Source organism: Vulpes lagopus, chromosome 7, assembly GCF_018345385.1.
Source record: "Vulpes lagopus strain Blue_001 chromosome 7, ASM1834538v1, whole genome shotgun sequence".
In the NCBI taxonomy this organism is placed as follows: domain Eukaryota; kingdom Metazoa; phylum Chordata; class Mammalia; order Carnivora; family Canidae; genus Vulpes; species Vulpes lagopus.
In genome coordinates, this window is record NC_054830.1 from 114,516,748 (window position 1) to 114,537,410 (window position 20,663).

At 42.7% G+C, this 20,663-nt stretch overlaps 1 protein-coding gene across 1 annotated transcript; it reads right to left on the minus strand.

The window, feature by feature from the left end:
* Positions 1-1,079: 1,079 nt before the first annotated feature.
* On the minus strand, positions 1,080-18,980 carry ISOC1 (isochorismatase domain containing 1). Its single transcript, XM_041763661.1, has 5 exons — positions 18,626-18,980; positions 9,017-9,136; positions 8,633-8,836; positions 6,863-6,979; positions 1,080-2,214 (listed from the first exon to the last, which is right to left on the minus strand). The coding sequence occupies exons 1-5, from the start codon at positions 18,938-18,940 to the stop codon at positions 2,068-2,070; spliced, it is 903 nt and encodes a 300-aa protein (XP_041619595.1). The 5' UTR covers positions 18,941-18,980; the 3' UTR covers positions 1,080-2,067.
* Positions 18,981-20,663: the final 1,683 nt, after the last annotated feature.

Consider the following 20,663-nt stretch of genomic DNA (forward strand, 5'->3'; position numbering starts at 1 on the left):
AATTCTAATTATATTCCTCTCAACTCTGGTATATTGGCATTCCTGAACTTTTGACATAACCTATTTCAATTTACATTTACTGAGAAGTTATAATATACCTGACTTTGTACCAGAGCAGAAGTTTCCTCCTAACATCTTTTTATCCTCAGCACATAGCACAATGTTTAGAACTTAGTAGGTTCTCAAAACCTATTTCCGGAGTAAGTATAGAAACTGCACAGGTCCTGCTTTCAAAGAGCTGTCAATCTAGTAGGAAAGATGGATTTTAGCTGAGGGATGCCCATTTCAGGCTTGTAACCTACAAAACTGTGTAAGATAATAAGTTTGTGTTGTGCTGAGCCAGTAGGTCTGTGGTAATTTCTTATGGTAGTCATAGGAAGCTGCCTTGGGGGTCAGGAAATTGGTTTCAGCTCTGACAAGACTTCACTGCGGTGGTATTTCATGAGAAACCATGGGCGTGGATGCAGGGGAGGGAAACAGGTGCTGTTAGTTAAATCCTTGCTACTCAAAATCTGGTCCCTTCTGAGCAGCCCCAGTGCAAATTAGCCTTTTATTTGGAAATGCAAAGTGTCATGCATCAGTATTTTAAGGAGATCCCCAGGTGAGCTGTACTCATATTAAAAGTTTGAGAAGCACTAGGCTAAAGTTATTAAAAACTATTTTAAAATGTGGAGAAATCTTTGATGCTTCTTTTTTGACACCCACGTTTGCTGGGGGAAAAAAAATACTCAACCGCACCCACAAAAAGACTGCTGGTTGCTATTTGTTAAGCATGATGAAAGATATAAATATTTCTACTACTTTTAAATAATGAAAAAGCCCTTCAGTAAAATCCACTTACCCCACCTGCAAAGGATTTTCCTTTGAAAATTCCATTTGAGAGATTTTAAATGTCAAAAGTTTTAAAGTTTTATACCTTTAAACAAACATTAGAATTCCTAGCATAGTACCCACAGAGCCATGTTGTGGAGGACAAAATAATTTCATTTACATAATACATTTTCTTTAATTACTTTAATATAAAAGACAGCAATGTTCCATATTTCACATAATATAAAAAAAGTTTTAAAACTCTCTAATAAGTTTTTAATGAAAATAAATTTATTGAGGGGTAGCAATGACTACAAAATTAATATTACCAAATCATTACTCAAGCCTTTGCATTAACTATAGTATCTGCAGGGTAGGTAGAGAAAATACCAAGTAAGAATATGGACATCTGAAAACTCCATTTTATGCAGCCTGTAACTCTCTGCTGAATCTTGTGCATATTAGAAGACGTATTCAACACTGTTGTAAATACATTCAGCCCAAGTCAAAAATCTTAAAACAGCTCTCCAATAATCATGTAATATTGCAAACCATTCTGTCTGCAAAATTAAAACAAAGAATGGACCCATGAACATTTCTAAGTAAAAGATTCTACTAAAAAAAGAAAAAGAACAGTAACAGAGAATTAGTGGTAACAATTAGAATAAGAAAATTAGCATAATCAAAGATATATAATTACTCAATATAAGTAAGTTTGGTTAGATCAATGCAACTCACTCAAGTGAGTTGACGGCACTGTAAAGGAACGGGAGTAGCATGATCCACAGGCCTGTTTTAAATTCTCACCTAATAATCCTATTTCAATCTACCTATGAAGTAAAAGCACTGAATCCATAAAACAACAGATTAACAATACTACAAAAGTCAAACCATTATCACATTTTTTTTCTTTATGCTACACAATTAAAGAAAACTTCACAAGAGTATTCACTTTAAAAAATAATCAGTGGATACAGTATAGACAAAACAGGCACCTCCATTATAATTTTCTTAATAAATAAAAGCACATTAACAACAACAAGAAAAGAAGAAAGAAAGCAGCACCTGAAGCCTTTGACATTTGTAACTAAATGCTGGTACCCAAATGGTCTAACTGGTTATGTTTGACTAAGAGGCGCAAAAAAGGAGCCAAGTTTTGACTTTAACATTTTAATTCTAGCAGAGACAAGAGCTTGTCTGGGCTTACAGTTCTGTCACCTGATGGTGAGTAGTAGCATACCAGTCCTTCAAATGTCCTTATACTTTGGAAAGCAGACCTGACTCTGGAGCACTCGCCTTAATTAAATTCTGAATTTCCTTGAATTTTGGATGGTCTTTATCTGCAACCAGTTGTAGCAGAACAGCTTCACTTGTAGTCACTATGATCCCAGTTCGAGCAAGACGCTTAAAAAAAAGGACAAATCAAGAAATGAGCATGACAATAAACACTGTATAACAACAAAAGCTATGGCGGGACACAGTAATTAGTGTCCTCTACTAAAACCATGGTCTTTAGCCATATGATCAAGTGATGGGGACAGGTTTCAAACTAGTCACACCATAAACCCACTATGCTTATTCTCAGTATTAGTAATATGGACTTGGAACAAGCAAAGATGGAGTTAATGTGAATTTTATGTGCCAGAGACAAAGGGAAATCAAGACTATGAATGTAAAACAATATTTAATTTTTTTCTGTCTCCAAACATCTTGCATACAACAATGTATGTCCTTCCCATAAAAAAGAAATGCCTGGTGGTAGAAGAGCCTCATATATGTAAGAATGTGCCCCTGGGCTGATAACAGAACCACCACTGCTGCCACCATCATAAACCTCAGGATCACTAAACAAGAGTATAAAATTTAACGTTTTGCTAGCAGCTCAAAGAATGTCCTTGCCGAAATGCCCCAGTGGAATTGTAGTAAAGAGCCAAGGACAGAAATCTCAAAGGATGGCTCAGTTGGTTGAGTGTCTGCCTTTGGCTCAGGTCGTGATCCCAGAGCCCAGGGATCGAGTCCCACATCGGGCTCCCCGCAGGGAGCCTGCTTCTCCCTCTGTGTGTGTCTGCCTCTATCTCTCATGAATAAATAAATAAAATCTTAAAAAAAAAAAATCTCAAAGAGGGAAGGAGGAAAAGAGAAAGGCAAAGAAGACAAAATCAAGACCAAGTGAGAGGAGTGGAGAAGGGAATAGGAGAGAATTCTGGAGTGGAGATATATTTTCTGGATGTCTTTATTATCAAAGAAAACTGGCTGACTGCTGTCCCAAGAACCACCTACTGTAAGAACCACGGAAGACAGTTGGTTAGAAACAATTCCTACAAAGGTCAGAGGTAAAGACCCAGATCAGTCACTCCTCATAGAGAAGGAGTCAGGAGAGGAGCCAGGATATCCTCAGACAGTGAAGGTCAAGCCCTCAGCCGCATGCAGGTGCACAGGGGCCTGACCCTTCCACAGGCAGCGCAAACTCTTCCTTTTTGCCAGAAAGGAGGCAAAAGGGAGAAGCCACAGCCTACTTCTCAGAAAGCCAGCTCAGACCTGGACATCCCATGCAGATGAGCATGCCGAGCAGCTGAGCAGCACACTCAAGAAAAGACAAAAAAGAATTACGTAGGGAAGAGGAAGGAAAGAAGCAAGCGTGCTAGTACCAGTTATGGTGGGACAAATACCCGACAGTGAGTTTTTTAAAGACTTTGGGAAACTAAATTCCTCCTCCTTTAGGTCCACTTCTGACTATCCTGTAAAAACCCTTAGAGATCTCCAGGACTGGGGCAGGGCCGGCTTCTCAGAGAGGAGCCGGGACAAACCTAAGAGGAGATGCCGGTGAGCCAGGTCAGTGTCTTCAAATGCCGCCTGCACCCTCAGCAGCGGCAAGCCCTGCGGGGCCTTTATCACCGCACCTGGTCCAACCAGGGGACGTTCGGTAACTCACTCTGAGTCTTAGTCACACACCTGCAGTCTGTGAAAGCGCTCTGTACAGGCAAGAGTGCCACCAGAGGTCAGTTCCCGCTCATCTCGCTAGCTCCTCAGCAAGGCAGGAAGGGCAGAGAACTGTTCTTTGGTTTGAGGAAGAAATCAGACGACCCCTGAAAAAAACAGCTTTCCCAAGGGCTTCGCTGACCCTCGGTGCTGCAGAGTCGGGTCACCCTGGCAGAAGCAGGCTATATGCCTGAGGCACAGAAATATACCTTCGTCAACGGACACCCACACAGTATTATGTACCTTCAAGATGGAAGGATGGCCACGACTGACTGGATTCCAAACAAACAAACAAAAATCAAGCCAAGAATGTATGGTAGCGGAAGGCGTGACTCAGCAACAGGCAAAGTTTTTAGAAGAGACTCCCAGGCCTTCCTGCAGGCCTGCCTGCCCCACACTGATAGGAGCCTGAGCAGAAAGAAAAAGAGGCATCTTCTGCACACACGGTAGGTTTGTACACACCAACCGTTGCTAAGAGGACTCCCACAGTCCTGGTCCCAAACTCTTTCCTGGATGAAAACGGGGCGGAAGCTCCAAACTGTGGCTTGTTAACACACACAGGTCTTCACTGGCTTCCAAAATTCATCCCCTACACTGACAAAACCACTCCAACAAGGCCGAAAGAAAAGTTATTCTGACCCACACACTCAAAATGCAAGGGCACAAAGCCATGGCAGCTTCAGAGAGGGCAGGGGGAGGGGGAACTAAACCCAGTAAATTTCCAACCAAAGTAAACAACCCCGCGTGCAAGGCCAAGGGTATCAAGTTCCAGAGAGGGTTTCATCTGTTTTATTCTGCATTTCCTCTACAATTATTAGTTGAAAGAAACAATGCCTGACAAATGGTCAGTGCTCAAAATATTCTGTTGAAGAAAGCACACACTACAAACCCTGGCACAGACGTTTCAATAACAGTAACTATAAATCTTATTAGTGTAATAATCTCAACAGGCAGTATGGGTAGTCTCAGGAATTCCTTAAGTACTTGTGTTCCAAAGGAACAGAGAAGGGGAGCTGGTCGGGTTGCTCTTTAATTTTCACAGTCCTACAGTTAAAGGAGAAAAACTAACATTTCTCCTAATAAATTAGGTACAAACTACAACACCTCCATATAAAATTAAGACTAAGAAAAAAATGTGAAATGTGGCCTGCCTCCCCCATCATCACCTGACCTGTTTTTGTTTTTGTTTTTTTTTAACTTTTCAACCTCCACTCTTGAGCCCAAGGAAATGCTGGTTTGCTGTGCTTCTTCTTAAGTCACCCGGACCATATGCTCCTGAGAACTTCTCAAGACTGGTCCCTGCCAGGTGTTAGGAGCTGATATAATGCTTCTATATTTCAAATAAGACTAACCTTATGGACACAGCAACAAACAATCATCACAATAAAAATGAATGCCACATTGGGGTGACTGGGTGATGGGCGCTGAGGGGGGCACTTGACGGGATGAGCGCTGGGTGTTATACTACGTGTTGGCAAATCGAACTTTTTATGTATATATATATATATATATATTTTTTTTTTTTTTTTTTTTAAAGAAAATGAATGAAGCAGCTAACATTTAAGTGTTTACTGTGTCAGATGCCACCCTAAGTGCCGTCAACACATTACCTCATTTAATCCTCACCAAATCCTCCCATGTCGTGGCTTTTCCACTTTCCCAGTAAGAAATCTGAGGCACATGTACTAACTAGATAACTTGTCTTTGAACACAGATTTACAAGACACCAGAACTTGCATCCAAACCAGTGTCTGGACTCCTGACCACTGAGATTAGACTACTTCTCAATGAGCTTCAGGTGGTAAATAGGTTGACCACATTTTTATTCCCAGCCTTATAAGACAAAATTGCCAACAATTATAATTTTCTGCAATAAATGCCATAATAAAGACATGTCTCAAAAAAGTATTTGAATGCAGGACAAAAGTCCTAGCAATTTCTTTATAAGCAAAATGTGATGATAATGATGGTGATGACTGGAAGTTTTTAGTTTTCCACTTCTGTGGAAACACTTCAAGTTCTGGACCTTAGCCTTACTAGAGAAGGGATGGCCAACCAGCGCCTTAGAGAAACTGCCTGCTGCCAAGTCCCCACTTCCTTCTGCATCAGCTCTCCTCTATGACTTTTCTCCTTTCTTCCCTTTGGCTCTCTCATTTGCCCTACCTCAACACCCTTGGGAACACTCTGGGCTAAAGAAATGGTTTTGCAATCCAACAGAGAAAGTGGTTCAAAGGCCAGCTTGGGCAGAACACTAGAGGATCTCAACAATAACAAAATTTGTTTCCCATTCTCAATAAAAATGAGTTAAAACACTTCCCAACTCAACCAACATGGACATTACTCTAAAATTACTACAGAACTAGAATTAAACATGAGAAAGAGAACCATCTGCAACATGGAATGACTGTTTCAAAGGATTATACAGTAGTTTGCTTTTCAACAGTCTTGAAAGAGAAAACGCTTATGAAAGAGTACTGTTAGGCAACACTGGCAAAACATCTCTGATTCCCTAACTATGAACCACCCTGATCTTCTGGGGCAGATGGCCAAGAAACACTATGTGTGAGTGGTGTCCAGAGGCACTGATATACCTCCTATGCCCAGAACTCAAGTCTAAGGAAACCTAATAGAGGCTGAAACAAGTTTAGGCCCACCACGCCCTAGGGCTGGGCTGATTTAAATCTAGGTGGGCTTTTCTAATTTGCAAATCTCTCAATGGTTCAGACTAAGCTTACTAGAATACCTCTTAGAAGTTCCTATTACTAGAATACCTTTTAGAAGCTCGTATGTCAAACTATAGCAATGCTATGAGGAAAGATATTCAAGAGCTTTTGGTGTCACCGGAGATCTAGATCTAAGGAGTAAGGAGACAGAAGATATAAAACAGAATATAGTGGCAAGATCTCAAAGGTCAGTCAGCACAACATCACGACTCCGGAAGTTGATGAGTCCAATAGCATCAGACGCAGCTCAAACTAAAGATGTAAATCTTTGACTGCTATGAAGTATTCATTGTTCTTCAAATTAATTCGGAGAAGTTGATAAATTATTTCTTTTCAAGCAGGACAATTACCTCAAGAGCAAACATCCGGTCCATCATGCTTCTTGATGAGGTGGCATCAGCAACAATATGAACCTCAATACCTCGGCCAACTAGCTCCAAAGCTGTTTGTTGGATGCACACATGAGTCTAGTAGGAAAATTAAAAATCCTATGTAACAATGCAGTGACGCAATTTATAAACGTGTAACAACATGATAACGTGATAAAGCAGAAAAAGTACTAGAGTTCTTAAGAGACCTTGTCCTATACCTAGTTTTGCCTCTAACTTGCTAGGTGATCTTGAAAATAAAGTGTCTTAAGCTTTCGTTTCCTCATGTGAAGTCAGGAGTTGGATTACATCAAGCTTCCTCATCCTAAGATCCTTAAACAACTTCTCAGAGCTCTTGAGGATCTTTTTTTTTTTTTAAGATTTTCATCTGTCATCTGGATGACCTTCATATGGCTAACTACTACCACGCCGTTCTGATGACACTCGTGGTTAGGTTTATTTCTGAACTCACTGAACTCACTCTGAGTGCCTAACAAAGAATGAGTCAGCAATATTGCAGACTGAGAAACAAGTAGAAAAACTAAGTTGGTACGAGATACCCAGTAGGAAAGGTAGGCCAAGTTAAAAATAATACGTGACAAAGGCAAAAAATATCCAGTATACAGCACAAGCAGATGTATTATATATATATTCCATCTTAGTAGGTACTAACTTGTAACAATTCATTAGCAGAAAATATTGAGCAAAACTATGCCCCAACAACAGCTTCTTTATACAAGCAATGAATAATTACATTTCAATACCAGGATGCCAACCTTATGTGCACATGACGAGTGAACTTTGGAGAATTATCAACTGACGTGTCATTAAAACTGGCACTGCAGGACTGTTCAAAGATGATTTTGATTAGGCATGAGGTCTGATAATGATGAATCAGCAAAAAAAAGTGCCAAAGTCAACAACAATATTTGGCATGACATATTTCTATAAAGTCTTCCTCTATATTGTCATTATTGAAGCCAAAATACAAAAATATTTCACACACATCTAAACCTAAGGCTGCATCTTTCTACTCTTAAAATCAACTATATAAAAACAGCCATTAACACATCATAGGTATATTAATACTTTTGGATTTCATTGGTTTTATAGTTTTTTTCATAATCTTTAAATCTTTATATCTGACTCAACAGTTGTTTAAATACTATGAATAAATACATATGTTCTGTTCATACATATGCAAAAAAAAAAAAAACAGATCAAACAATCAGTCATTTTTATCAGCATTAGGAATCTGTAAGTATTTTTTCCTTTAAAAGGTACATGATTCAGGCGTAAAGGCCAATGAACTACACAACTTCTAAAGTTCTTCTACAGCAAAAATACGACCAAGGTGAAATCATACAACACAAATAAAAATACAGCCTCTGATGAAAATGTGCCCCAAAAGTAGTAGAGTAGTTAAAAGCAAAGGCCCAAGAACCAACCAACCTAGATTCAAATCCAACTCCATCCCTTAACCAGCTACATGAACCTAAGCAAATTTGTATAGCATCTATGTTTTAGTTTCCTCATCTTTAACAATGGGGGAGAAAAAAGTACTAAATTGGCTCAGAAAGTTACTGGGAATGTTGAATGAATGGATACAGACCATTGCCATGCAAACAGTCAACATTTAATAAAGGGTGGATGTTTTTCATCATTACTAGCCTAATCTGTAAAATCGCACTGTCAAAGTACCAGGTTTTCCACAAATGATATTGTATCCCACATATAACAAATGGCACTTACTTCTACTCCAAATAACACAACACTCCTGACTCCAGGAATCTCGGCTAATGCTGCTTCTACTTCTGGTATTACCATTGAAAACTTGGTCTTAGGAAGTACCAGTTTTACACCTGTTAAATCAATTTCTTGAACAGTGCTTCCAAGACCTTTCGGGTACTGTTCTGTTACAATAACTGGAATTCCTAACATTCGAGCCCCTTGTAACTGGAAGAAACAAATAAACAAAAAACAAAGATAATTAGCAATATACATATTTTTTTGTGTGTGTATATGTGTGTGTATATATATATACATATATATATATACACACACACACACACACACACACACATAAATGCATTATCATGCTTCAGGGAATTGGAAAAAATAAACACGCAAACATACCAATCTTTGTCCCACACTAATAATATCGCCAAAATATTTGATGGCTGGTCTGAATCGTTCCTGCATATCACAGCAGAAAAACACAGTGCTTGAAGGCGTAAGATTTCCCAGGGTGGTGAGCTGAGGAAAAAAAAGAAAAAAGAATGATTTCACACTCGTTATACAACAACATTTATTTTCAGTGGAGGTCAATAAAGGAGAAAAGTGTTCCTACTGTTTGACCCAGTAAGTCAATTTCTACAACTATTATCCAAAAGAAGTGATCCAAATTACAAAAAGAAAAAAAATTATCCACAAAGATGCCGACTGATTGCTTTTAATAGTGAAAATTAGAAATAAACCAAGAACCAATAATACAGAAATGACTCCACAAATTTTAACACATTCCCAGGATAAAACATTTTTAGAGAATTAGAATAACAAGCAAATAAGTTTTCAAAATATTTGAACCATCTATAAAGAAATGCTTATGATCTAATTTTAAAAAGAGAGCACAATTCAATAGTATCTCAATCATGTAAAAATATAAACAGAAGGTAAAAGCAAATACGTGAAAGTATTAACAAGTAGTTAGACAGTTATGAGTCCTGGTAATATTTTCTCTTTATACTTTATACTTTTCTTACCTTCTCCAAATGCTATTTTAAAACCCTTCCCAAATGTCATTTAAAAATATGCATTGCTTTTATAATTAGAAAAAAATGTTATGATAGTAAACAACTTAAGTTTGATGAACAGAAACCAATCAAGAATTGCTGCTGTCATCAAGACAGAAATATTAAGATGCTGTTCTCAGGAATAACATCTCAGAGTACAAAAAAGAAGTGCAATGAAATGATGCCAAGCACATCACCAGTGTTCAACGGACAGACCTAAATTTGACATCTGCATTCTTAAACATATTCATCACAATTAGGAAAATAAATGAATTAAGGTTAAAAAAAACAGGTATTAGGGCAGCCCGGGTGTCTCAGCAGTTTAGCGCTGCCCTCAGCCCAGGGCCTGATCCTGGAGACCCGGGATCAAGTCCCGGGTCGGGCTCCCTGCATGGAGCCTGCTTCTGTCTCTGCCCCACCCCCTCCACTCCCCTCTGTGTGTCTCTCGTGAATAAATAAATAAAATCTTAAAAAAAAAAAAAAAAACAGGTATTAGATTACCCAGCTTTACATTAATTCCATCGTTGGTCTACTCTAACAACTTGAGCCCAGGATGGATCTACAAAAGAATGAAAACCACTGGTGAATGTTAAAAATTTAATGTCATTCATGGATTCTTAAAGGTCCATAACGCTTTTCTTCCTACCTTCTCAAATTTCAGAAAGCACTGTAAAGGAAGCAGTCTCGTCCTAAAGAACCCATTCCCTCCTATTACTAACCAGTCCTTAGATTCCCCCCCTCTAATTATGCTGTTTTGCCCTAAATCCACCCATGGATAATAGCTGTTAATAACTTTCTAGAAAAAACTGTGTCCCAGTTATATGGTGGTGGCTTCCCCCCACCAGCCTGGCCCAAGACCTTCCCTACAGACCCTACCACTGCACAGGTTGTACTCTCAGGAAACAATTACCACAGGAATTAAGTGAATCATTAAAAAGACTCTTTTATCCTTCTAGTGAGTTTGTACTTCATTAGCGATGTGGTCTGAGGAACTCTGGCATCAGTTTCCCTTTGGTGTTTAGACATGCAACACCAAGTTCATGGCAGAATGGGAGTGCCATTTGTAATTCTAACACTATGTACAGAGTTTTCCTATTTTGCCAACAAAGTATGGTTAAAATAAATATTCAAGCATCTTAAATTCCATAGTCTGTTTGCTTCCTTAAATGTTTAATGTAAGTATCATTTTCCGAAGCAGTATGATGTATATATAAGTAATTAGGACACAATTTTAAAAACCAATCACTCTTTATGACTATGTATTTTAAATTCTCAGGAAAAATTAAATTCTGGATCAAAGCGTTCAAAGTCGAAATGGGTCCCTAGTCACCCACAACATGTTTAGGGCACATGAGAAAATGCAGTTTACCTGCAACTGGTCTGTTTGAAACGATAGCAATGCAAGTCGGCCATTCTCACCATTCCAGGGCAGAGAAAGCAGTAAGCAGGCAAAGTAAACTGGGAGGGGCCTAAGTGTGCTGGATGGCCTCACATTACCACACTCAGAGCTCAGAACTGCTATATCTCCAGCTTGCAGATCTCGTCTCAGATAACAGACAGGCTCTGTAGTATGTATTCCTAACAAGTTTAGTCGTCCAGACTAAATTCACAGAGGTCATAAAGAGCAAATCAGAAAGGAAGCTGCTGGAGATAGGTAAACTGGTATCAGCAAGAAATGATAGATGATAGAGAAGAGACTCAAAATGCAATAAAAGCAGATCAGGTCAAAACTCAACTAGTTCCACTATCTAGACTTCTACTGGAGGAGTGTGTGTGTGTGTGTGTGTGTGTGTATAGATATGATATATATATATCATATATATATGTATATAACATATATGTTATATATACATATTTATAACTTAGAAATTGAGACAATATCACTTTACCACACTCACTAAGAAAATGTTAAATTATATGATACTTCAGGACCACCAATATTAAAATGATCAAAATATTCAATATTGAGTAAAGGAATAAAGTCTTACCTACCCAGAAATTCTAAATATTGAGAGTTGTCATCTCCTGGGTTTTCTGTTACCTGGTGCTTCCTACCTCCTTTCAGCTATGAGGTCTCCTGCTCTGGGCAGGGGGTCACATAAGACTCATGTCATAGTAGACACAGACTGAGAACATCAGAAAATGCAGCCATTAAATCCTCACCACCTTGCAAAACTCTTCCAGTTATAGGAACTCTAACAGAGAAAAACCAGAGAGATAATGTGGGAAGGCATGTTTTTGTGCAGAGATGACTGGTTATAATTTAGTGAATCAAAAATGTCCAGAGAGCCTCCTCTCAGTAAGTCAGACTTTAATGCCCTTGGATGTGGCCTGCACTAAGTAATTTGCTTCCTCAAAGCAGAATACAGAGGGGTAGCATGACTTTATGGAAAAACCTGACAGACACTGCCTCTGTCAGGTGATCAAAACTGAGATAATCATTGAAGTCATGCTGATAGCATGTTAGTCTTGAAAAAAGGTGATGAGAACAACCTGCACGATGTGCCTCTCAAAATCCCACGACCCCATTTTAAGCATGAGAAAAACATCAGATAAACCAAAACTGAGGTACATTCTACCAAAATATCTGACGAATACTGAAAACTGTCAATGTCACCAAAAACAATACAAGTCTGAAAAACTTGTCATTGCCCAGGGGAGCCGAGGAAGACGTGACAACTAAACATAATTAGTATTCAAGAATGGATTGTGGAAGAGAAAAATGGCATTCAGGAAAAACCAGTGAAATCTGAATAAAATATAGAGCTCAGAGCATCACTATGTACCCATGTTGGTTCCTTGGCTGTGACAAGCACTGTGCCCTGCAATGTAAGATGTTAACCAGTGGGGGAGAGGAGGGGGTAACTAGATCCAAGCATGCAGGGATTCTCTGAGCTATCTCTGCAACTCTAACTCTACTCTAAAATTAAAAGCTTATTTAAAAAAAAAAGAGAGAGAGAGAGAGAGAGAGATCCCTATGCTATGGTAGCTGGCGGGGAAATGTGCGACCGTATGAATAACCTGCATAATTGATGAGCCAGAAAGGAAGCTTTGAGGCTACAATAAAAAAGAGAAAAAACAAAATAAAATAAAACAAAACAAAAAACAACCATGAAAAACTCTCACCATGCCCAATCAACCCTCCAAATCCACATGAATTCAAGTAAGTTGTTGCTAAATTACACACTGACTCTAAAATCTGGAGACTTCTTAATTTGACTCATGAATTTCTCCTAGACCAAAACCTTGTAGATAACTAAAAATGTTGTTCAGACACACGCTTTCACTGTAGGATAGCAAATAAAAAGTGGACTTGACCAAATGCCGTCACAAGTAAAATACAGCAATTACAAATCAATGCATATTCAAGAGGCATGAAAAAAATCACATATAAAAATGTGTGTAAACATACACACTGTCGTATATCTGTATGTCTACAAATATCTCTATACATACACACATATTCAAACCTATTTCAATGAATATTTAGATACAAAAAACTGATCAGAGCCAATAGCTTCCTCAAGCGAGAGTTCCAGAGACCAATTTCAGGTATAAATTGTCTGCTTTCTTAAGAAATGCCACAGCTGGAATGTGACCTTCACAGTCAAAAGACTTCATCCCCAAGTCCGCTCTCCACTACCACGTGGTTTCTGACCATTTTCTAACAATGGCTGTACATCTGCAGGGAAACTATCCCTCCTCTGCTAAGTGTCCCTGGTTCCTCGGGACAGGCACATACAGGGAGGCTTGCCTAGTGATGGCCCTTGCATCAGTTCTGTTCTTCCATAAAAGCAATTCATGGTGAGTGTTATATGTTGAATTGCATCCCTCAAAATTCATATGTTGAGGGGCACCTGGGTGGCTCAGTGGTTGAAGTCGTGATCCCAGGGTCCTGATATCGAGCCCCGCGCTGGACTCCCTGCATGAAGCCTGCTTCTCCCTCTGCCTGTGCCTCCGCCTCTGTGTCTCTCATGAATAAATAAATAAAATCTTAAAAAAAAAAAAATTTCATATGTTGAATTCCTAACCCCCAGCACCTAAGAAAGTGACCTTATTTGGAAATAGAAGCATTGAAAAATAATTAGTCAGGATGAGGTCATATTGGAGCAGGGTGAATGTCTAAACCAACAAGACTAACATCCTTATAAAAAATGGAAATTTAGACAGAGAAAGCCTTGGGAACACAAAAACAGTGATTAAGGTGATGGTCTATAAGCCAAGCAATGCCAAAGATTGCCAGCAAACCACCAAAAGCCAGGAAAGAAACATGGAAGAGATTCTCCTTCAGAGTCAACCCTGATGGCTAGCCTCCCAAACTGTGTGGAAATAGACTTCTATTGTATAAGCCACTCAGTTTGTGATACTTAGTTATAGCAGCCTTCTAGTATAAACTACTACAGTGAGTAAACCGTGTATTTTTGGGAATGATGAAGGTTTGGAATTGTAATTGTGTTCAAAACCGTGGTAGTCTAGTGTAGTCACAAGATAGGCACGATGTGCTCAGGAGAGAGTCCAGAGGGGCTACGGGGTATCATGATTTCACTCGGAAGTGTTTGCAAGGAAATGTCGCTATCACAGCTATAGTAAGGCCTTGCTCCAACCCGGACTCCCTTAAAACAATTTTATGATGCAACTCCCCCGGGGGGTTACGAGACTCCCTACACAGCAGAACTGTGGGCCTTAGAATCTTGAGACCAAATTTCAATTTCACTAAATTCAATTACATAAAATCAGACAAATCATTAACATTTTCAAACAGCACTTTCTTATCTGTAAGAAAGCAACAAAACAGTTTCTACCTCAGAGGACTACTTCAAGGATTCAACGAGCTTCATGTCATCAATCAATAAATTCATAGTTCCCACTCTCAAACATAGCTTATTTACAGGTAGCCTCCACAAGGGGTAAAAAGCATACAATGCTTTGGGCAGTAATCCAAAATCTTAAATGCTAAATTTTTTTGAAGTGACATACACACAATCCCACTGAACCAACTGGGGAAAGACAGACCGTATCCCTCTAGATCCAGCTGTTTCCTCTCAGGGCCCTGACACTGTTCACCTCCCAGAGATCTGTCCCGCCTGCTTCTCTATTCTGTTTCTGAGCATTATTATCTATCTACTCCGCCTACGTGCTCCCACAGTAAAGGTTTCATAATCAGAAATCACCACCTTCAAACCAGCAAGCCCAAGGGAGTACAGATTTCCTTTCCTTCTTTCCAAGCCCTGTCTTCTCTCCTGTTCCACCATGAACTGTGGGGTCTCTTCTAGCTAGAAAATGTCCATGCCTTCTGTTAAAAATAATAATAGTAGTAATAAACCTCCAAGAAAGTGAAAGCTGGAGCCAAATCCCTTCCCAATTAACCATCTCAGGAAAGGTCAAAATAACCTTCCCAGGGAAGCCCTTATCTTCGGCCCACACAAAGCTGCCAGAGCCTTCCCTCCTACATACAGAGGCAAAATGGTCTCACTGGCATCCTCCTCATGTCCACTTCTTCCTCTCTCCTGTCTGGGCTCTGCCTTCCATGGTAACAAGCTGGAAAATACACTGGTGATGGTATGGTATCAAATGTACAGGAGTTTCCAGGCTTGACTGCTTCCATTAAACTTGGGAAATACCTCTGGAAAAATTAAAACTCGTAAGTTATAAAAATGACCTAAATTCCCACCATTTAATCCTCTCATTTACATTTCTTCCTCTGCGTCTCAAAATGCCTCAGACTTAGAGCATTCTGACAAAGCAGACGACACAAACCACACTGGAAAGAAACATAAGCTGTCTTCAGCTACCTGAGCTGTCAGCAGACACTTGGTCACTGTGACAGATTATTTCAAAGACACTCAAAAGTCCAATGTTGACAACGTGGGTCTCAAAGATCATCCCCATAGAAGAACCGTTAACCAACCATGGGTGGGTGCAGACAGTACGGCTCAAGCAACAACGGTATTTTATAAGGTCAGAGCAGCAGCAGTCAAGATAAGCATGAAAGCAAAGTCACTCCCCTATATTCTAGAATATACAGTATGTGAGCCAGACCCCTAGAGGCTCTAAAGTCTATGTTCAAGGAAACAACAAGTTACATTATTTAAACAGTGAACTACATGTAGGCAAATTTATGCTCTCTGTCCCCACCTCTGGGAGAAAGGGCCTTATCAGGCTCCAGCAGCAGGGCCTCAATCATGGGCCATCTTGAATCTTCCTAAGGGACAGGCATTGATTCCAAAGAACAATGAACACCAGGCAAAACAAATAATATTACAAGCTCAAGTTTGTGGCCTGTTCTCTATTCTGCTTGACATTTTCATTAAGCATAAAAAGAGAAGACGAAGGCTATAGTCAGCTATCAGTCAGGACCCTCACAAACTCTGATGGCTCCACCATTACCAGGGAATCTTGGGCAATCTGCCGTATGTTCTGCTCTTTTGCAAAATGAGGGTTATGTTATCAGGTAAGGAACAAGAATGGGGTCTCATCCTTGTTTGTATTCATGGTGTCAGGCACTTAAGGCTGTCACTCAAATGTTTGTGTGATGAACTCTATGATCTCATTTAGCCATAAAATGTCCATGTCCCCAGGGTTAAAACAGTTAAGTTCCAAAAGAATGTAATAAAAGGTTCATGAAAAGAATTATCTTCCCTTTCGCTTCTGAGTATATTCACACATAAATACACATATGTGTGTCTACATATATATATAAATATATACATGACAATGTGAGAATACGGCTAGAAGAGGCACCCAGCTGAAGAAGTCAAAGCATTATGATTACTAGAAAGAGAGACTATAAAAGAAAAATATTATTAAAAACCTTAAAATAGGGGCAGCCTGGGTGGCTCAGAAGTTTAGCATCTGCCTCCAGCCCAGGGCCTGATCCTGGAGTCCCGGGATCGAGTCCCACGTCGGGCTCCCTGCATGGAGCCTGCTTCTCCCTCTGCCTGTGTCTCTGCCCCCCCCCCCCCCTCTCTCTCTCTCTCTGTGTCTCTCATGAATAAATAAGTAAAATCTTTAAAAAAAAAAAAAAAACCTTAAAATACATGAAGTATTATATAACAGATGCTTAAGAACTCTTGGGCTGTTTAGTGAGATATAAATAACCTTTTTAAAAAGATGGAACAAGGTTGTGTTATTGTGATTATTATTTTAAACATCACCACCAAAAAAATGACGTTACGTCCTATACCAAGCAACGTATTTCAAAAGCCACAAGTGACTGGAATTATAAAATGCCTTTTGAGAATGTATAGGATATTTCAGGTATAGTCATACACATTATGAATTTCTAGAATGTTCCGTTAAAAAGAGCTGTCAGACCTGGGCCTCGAATTTTTCAAAATAAAAAATCTGATCCTGGGGGGGAAAACCGACTTACTGACGTGGGGTAGAGGGGTCGCTAGTCTGGCCAAACATCTTATTATGTAAGGGCCCACCCTCCCTCCCAACCAATATACAAAACACATCACAAACAAGCCTGCACCCTCAGTTCAGCTCCAGGCCTCCTCAGTGAGAATCTGGATTCTGGCCTTTACTAATGGATTTGTCAAAGGAGCATCCATCTTCTTGAGTATTTTGGCAACAATAACCTAAATACACTGACAAGGAAGGCTGCAGAGAGGTGTCAGCCACGAAAACTCTTAAACACATAAAAAGGGGGGAGGTAGTAAACACCTACCAACCACAATTCTCACAATCCTCTGTGTGGATAGCAGGGCAAATTCAGGGGGATCTGAGATCATCCCTTTAGGATCCCCCCAGGGGTAAAGGGCAGAATCTCAGAGCCTTTGTCCCCTGAACACAGGAAATTTATCCAGGTACAAGTACCTGCTTTAGAAGCTTCTGGCATGGGTGCTGGGGTGATAAGAAACAAGATCAATTCTGCAGCTAGCTGACAACAGCTAGGGAAAAAAAGAAAAAAAAGGGAATAATCTTAAGAATGACACTTGGAAAAAAAGCGGGGGGGGGGGGGGGATGACACCTGAATATTAAAATGCCTTCTAAGTCTGAATCCCACATTTCAGTTCAGTCTTCCGAAGAAATGGCTTATCAGTTTCTCAACTAAAACAAAACAAAAAAAAACAACGATGAACAGTGTAGTACCTAAATATGTACCTTATGTTCCTTCTTTACAAAAATAAAACTCCGCCAGCGAAACCTCTGGGCGTAAAGGGGACAGGAGGCAGGCCGGCACAGTTAGGGCTGCGTGACTTTAAAAATACGTATAGTTAAAAAGCTAGAAAATAATCCTCAGGTGTAACAACTTTCTCAGCCAGCACCACCGAAAAACCGTGGTCGGGCCAAAGTTGGGTAATTAATAAGGTCTTCCGGCCTGGAGTCGAAGGACTTTCTCGGCGCCGGCGACCAGGTCAGCCTCCAGCGGCTCAGGAGCCAGCGACCAGGGAGAGGCGACGCGAAGGGCTATTTCGCGTCAGGTTCGGGGAGGCCGAGGCTCAGGGAGCCGAGCGCGGGAAAGGTCGGAGTCCTCAAGTTTGGGTCTCCGCCAGCGGCAGCACAACTCCCGGGAGCCCGCGCCGAGCCCAAGACGCCGCATCGCCGCCTCAGCCCAGCCGGCTGCGCTCCCAACCGACCGCCACGGCGAGCAGCGCCCGGCCCTCAGCCCTCGGGCTCCGCCGGCGGCCGCACGCGCTCCGGCGCACGGGGCGGCGGCGGGCGGCGAGGGCCACGCACGTGGGGCGTTCTCGCGGCCCGGGCCCCGCGGAGGCCCCCGGCCCCGCCCCCGCCCCCGCCTCGGGGCCAGGCACGCCCCGGCCCGCCCGGTCCCCGCGCCGCGCCGCGCCCCGAGGTCGGCGACCGCCGCGCAGCCCTCGCAAGCCAGCGAGGCGCGCAGGGCCCGGCGCCAGGGCGGCGCGGGGCACCTGAGGAGCGCGGCGGGGGCGGGGCCGGGCGCGCGGGGACCGGAGCAGCGCGGGGCGCGCGGCCCTCCCGCGGGACCCACCTGAATCTGCAGCGGCACCAGGCGGACCTTGCAGCGCTCGCTCACCGCGAAGCCCTTGGGCAGGTCCACGTACTGGCCCCACTCCTCGGCGAAGAGCTGCACCACGAATTTGCGGTGCATGTCGATCTGGTCGCCGTACAGGCTGAGGAACTTCTGGATGAGCAGCTCGTAGCCCGCGCCGTGCGGCACGGACGAGGGCCGCGCGAACACCGAGAAGCAGAAGAGCACGGGGACCGTGCCCGACGGCGCCCCCGCGCCCGCGCCCGCGCCGCCGCTGCCGGCGAGCGCCGGGACCGCCAGCTCCGCCGCCGCCATGTTCCCCCGAGCGTCTGCCAGCTCCGCGGCCAGCCGGGCGCAGACAGGGCCGGCCGCCGCGGCCCCGCCTCCCCGCGCCGCCCGCCCGCCCGCCCGCCCGGGAAGGTGAAGGGGCGGGCCCTGGCGGCCGCGGCTCGCGCGCCCTCCCCGCCCCGCGGAGGGCGGACCGCGGCGGAGGGCCGGGCGGCGGGGCCGGGGCCGGGGCCTGGCTGGGCGGCGGGGCGCGCGTCCGGGGCGTCCGGGGGCGCCCCCCCCCCCCCGCGCGCCGCCCACCTTCGAACGTGCGCTGTCGGCCCGCAGTCCGCGCGGCTCGGGGAGGCCGGGCCGCCGGGCGGAGGCGGAGGCGGAGGCGGACGGGGCGCGTTACCTGTTGGCCGCGTGCGGAGACGCTCCGTCCGCCCGCCCGCCCTCCTCGAGGGGGGCGGCAGTGAGGTAAAAGCCAATAGGTCTGGCTGAAGAGAGCCTGAGGAGAGCCGCACGATGTAATGTTTCCTTAGGAGCGTCACCCGAGGCTCTGATCTCGTATTTTTTTCAGTCTCAGGGAGCACATTATCTCTGGTAGTGAATTTGAGGTCTTCGCCTCCCTGTGTCTCAACCCGATTGCCGGGAGAACTTGGATTGGGAATTGCAAAACATAAAGAGGTTTATGAGTTAAAACTTGAGACTTTATATTCCAACTCAGCATTTCTGTGTTTAAGTTCGCAAAAGGGATCACCTTCAAATAAAGTGATCTGCCTTACAGCTCTGTAGATCACTATCTACAATTAGCCGGAACTAGAGAAGCTTACGCTGTGAACAACGTTTCCCTAACCTCAGGTCCTAGGTCGAGAGAGGCTCATGAGTGGAAACACATTTTACATCTTAGGGGTTTCCTCTTCCTAGAATGGAATAGCTTTTAAGCTAGGGCTTGTCCGCTGGCATTGTTGACATTTGGAAAGCATACTCCTTTCCCATGGGTGGCCGAGGGAGGGGGGACAGACAATCTTGTGTATTTGTCAGATGTTTAGCAGCATCTTTGGCCTCTACCCAGTAGATGCCAGTAGTCCTGGTTCCTCCTCCCTAGTCTTCACAATCAAAACTGTTTCCAGGCGTTGCCAGACAACCCCCAGGGGGCAAATTTACTCCCAGTAGAGAACTGCTTCTTTCAAGTGATGAATGCTAAGACCTCCATTTGGCCTTTATTGCTCACTAGTACCCAAACGACTAAAAATAGCCTGTTTTCTGGTTTCTCTTCAAACTTTGAGAGATTCCATTTAAAACTCTTATTATCTGAACCCATCAGACCCAAAATATTCCCCATTGCAAGGTCTTCCATAGGTAGATGTGAAAATCTGTGCCAGTAAGAGTTACAGTTGCAAAACTCCATTGATGCTCTAGAAAACAACACGGAAAAGATGATAGGCAATTAAAACCCAAATACAAAAGCCAGAGTTCTTCTTGGTTGTGTTGAAAGAGGCTCTTAATTCCTGCGGCATGTAAGACCTGGAACACTGAAGACCAAGACTAGGACTTAGTGTCAAGAGTAGCAGAGCTCCAAAGGTTAAACTCAAACAGTGCATATTTTCTATGCCAAGGCCAGAGCCCTGGTTGGAAATGGGACCATGGCATGAGATGGGGTTGATGATGCCCAAAATCATGAGTCCTCAGCTTCCTTAATGACACGTTCCTCCTTTTTCTTTAAAGACAATGCAGAGGCTTTTCCTCAGCAAGACATGAACTCCCC

Excerpts from the sequence above, each read along its gene's own strand:
- ISOC1 (XM_041763661.1), bottom strand. The coding sequence starts at position 18,940 with ATGGCGGCGGCGGAGCTGGCGGTCCCGGCGCTCGCCGGCAGCGGCGGC. Across the intron at positions 9,137-18,625 it reads TGGTGCCGCTGCAGATTCAG|CTCACCACCCTGGGAAATCT; the intron begins GTGGGTCCCGCG and ends TTTTTTCCTCAG. Across the intron at positions 2,215-6,862 it reads ACCGGATGTTTGCTCTTGAG|CGTCTTGCTCGAACTGGGAT; the intron begins GTAATTGTCCTG and ends CTTTTTTTTAAG.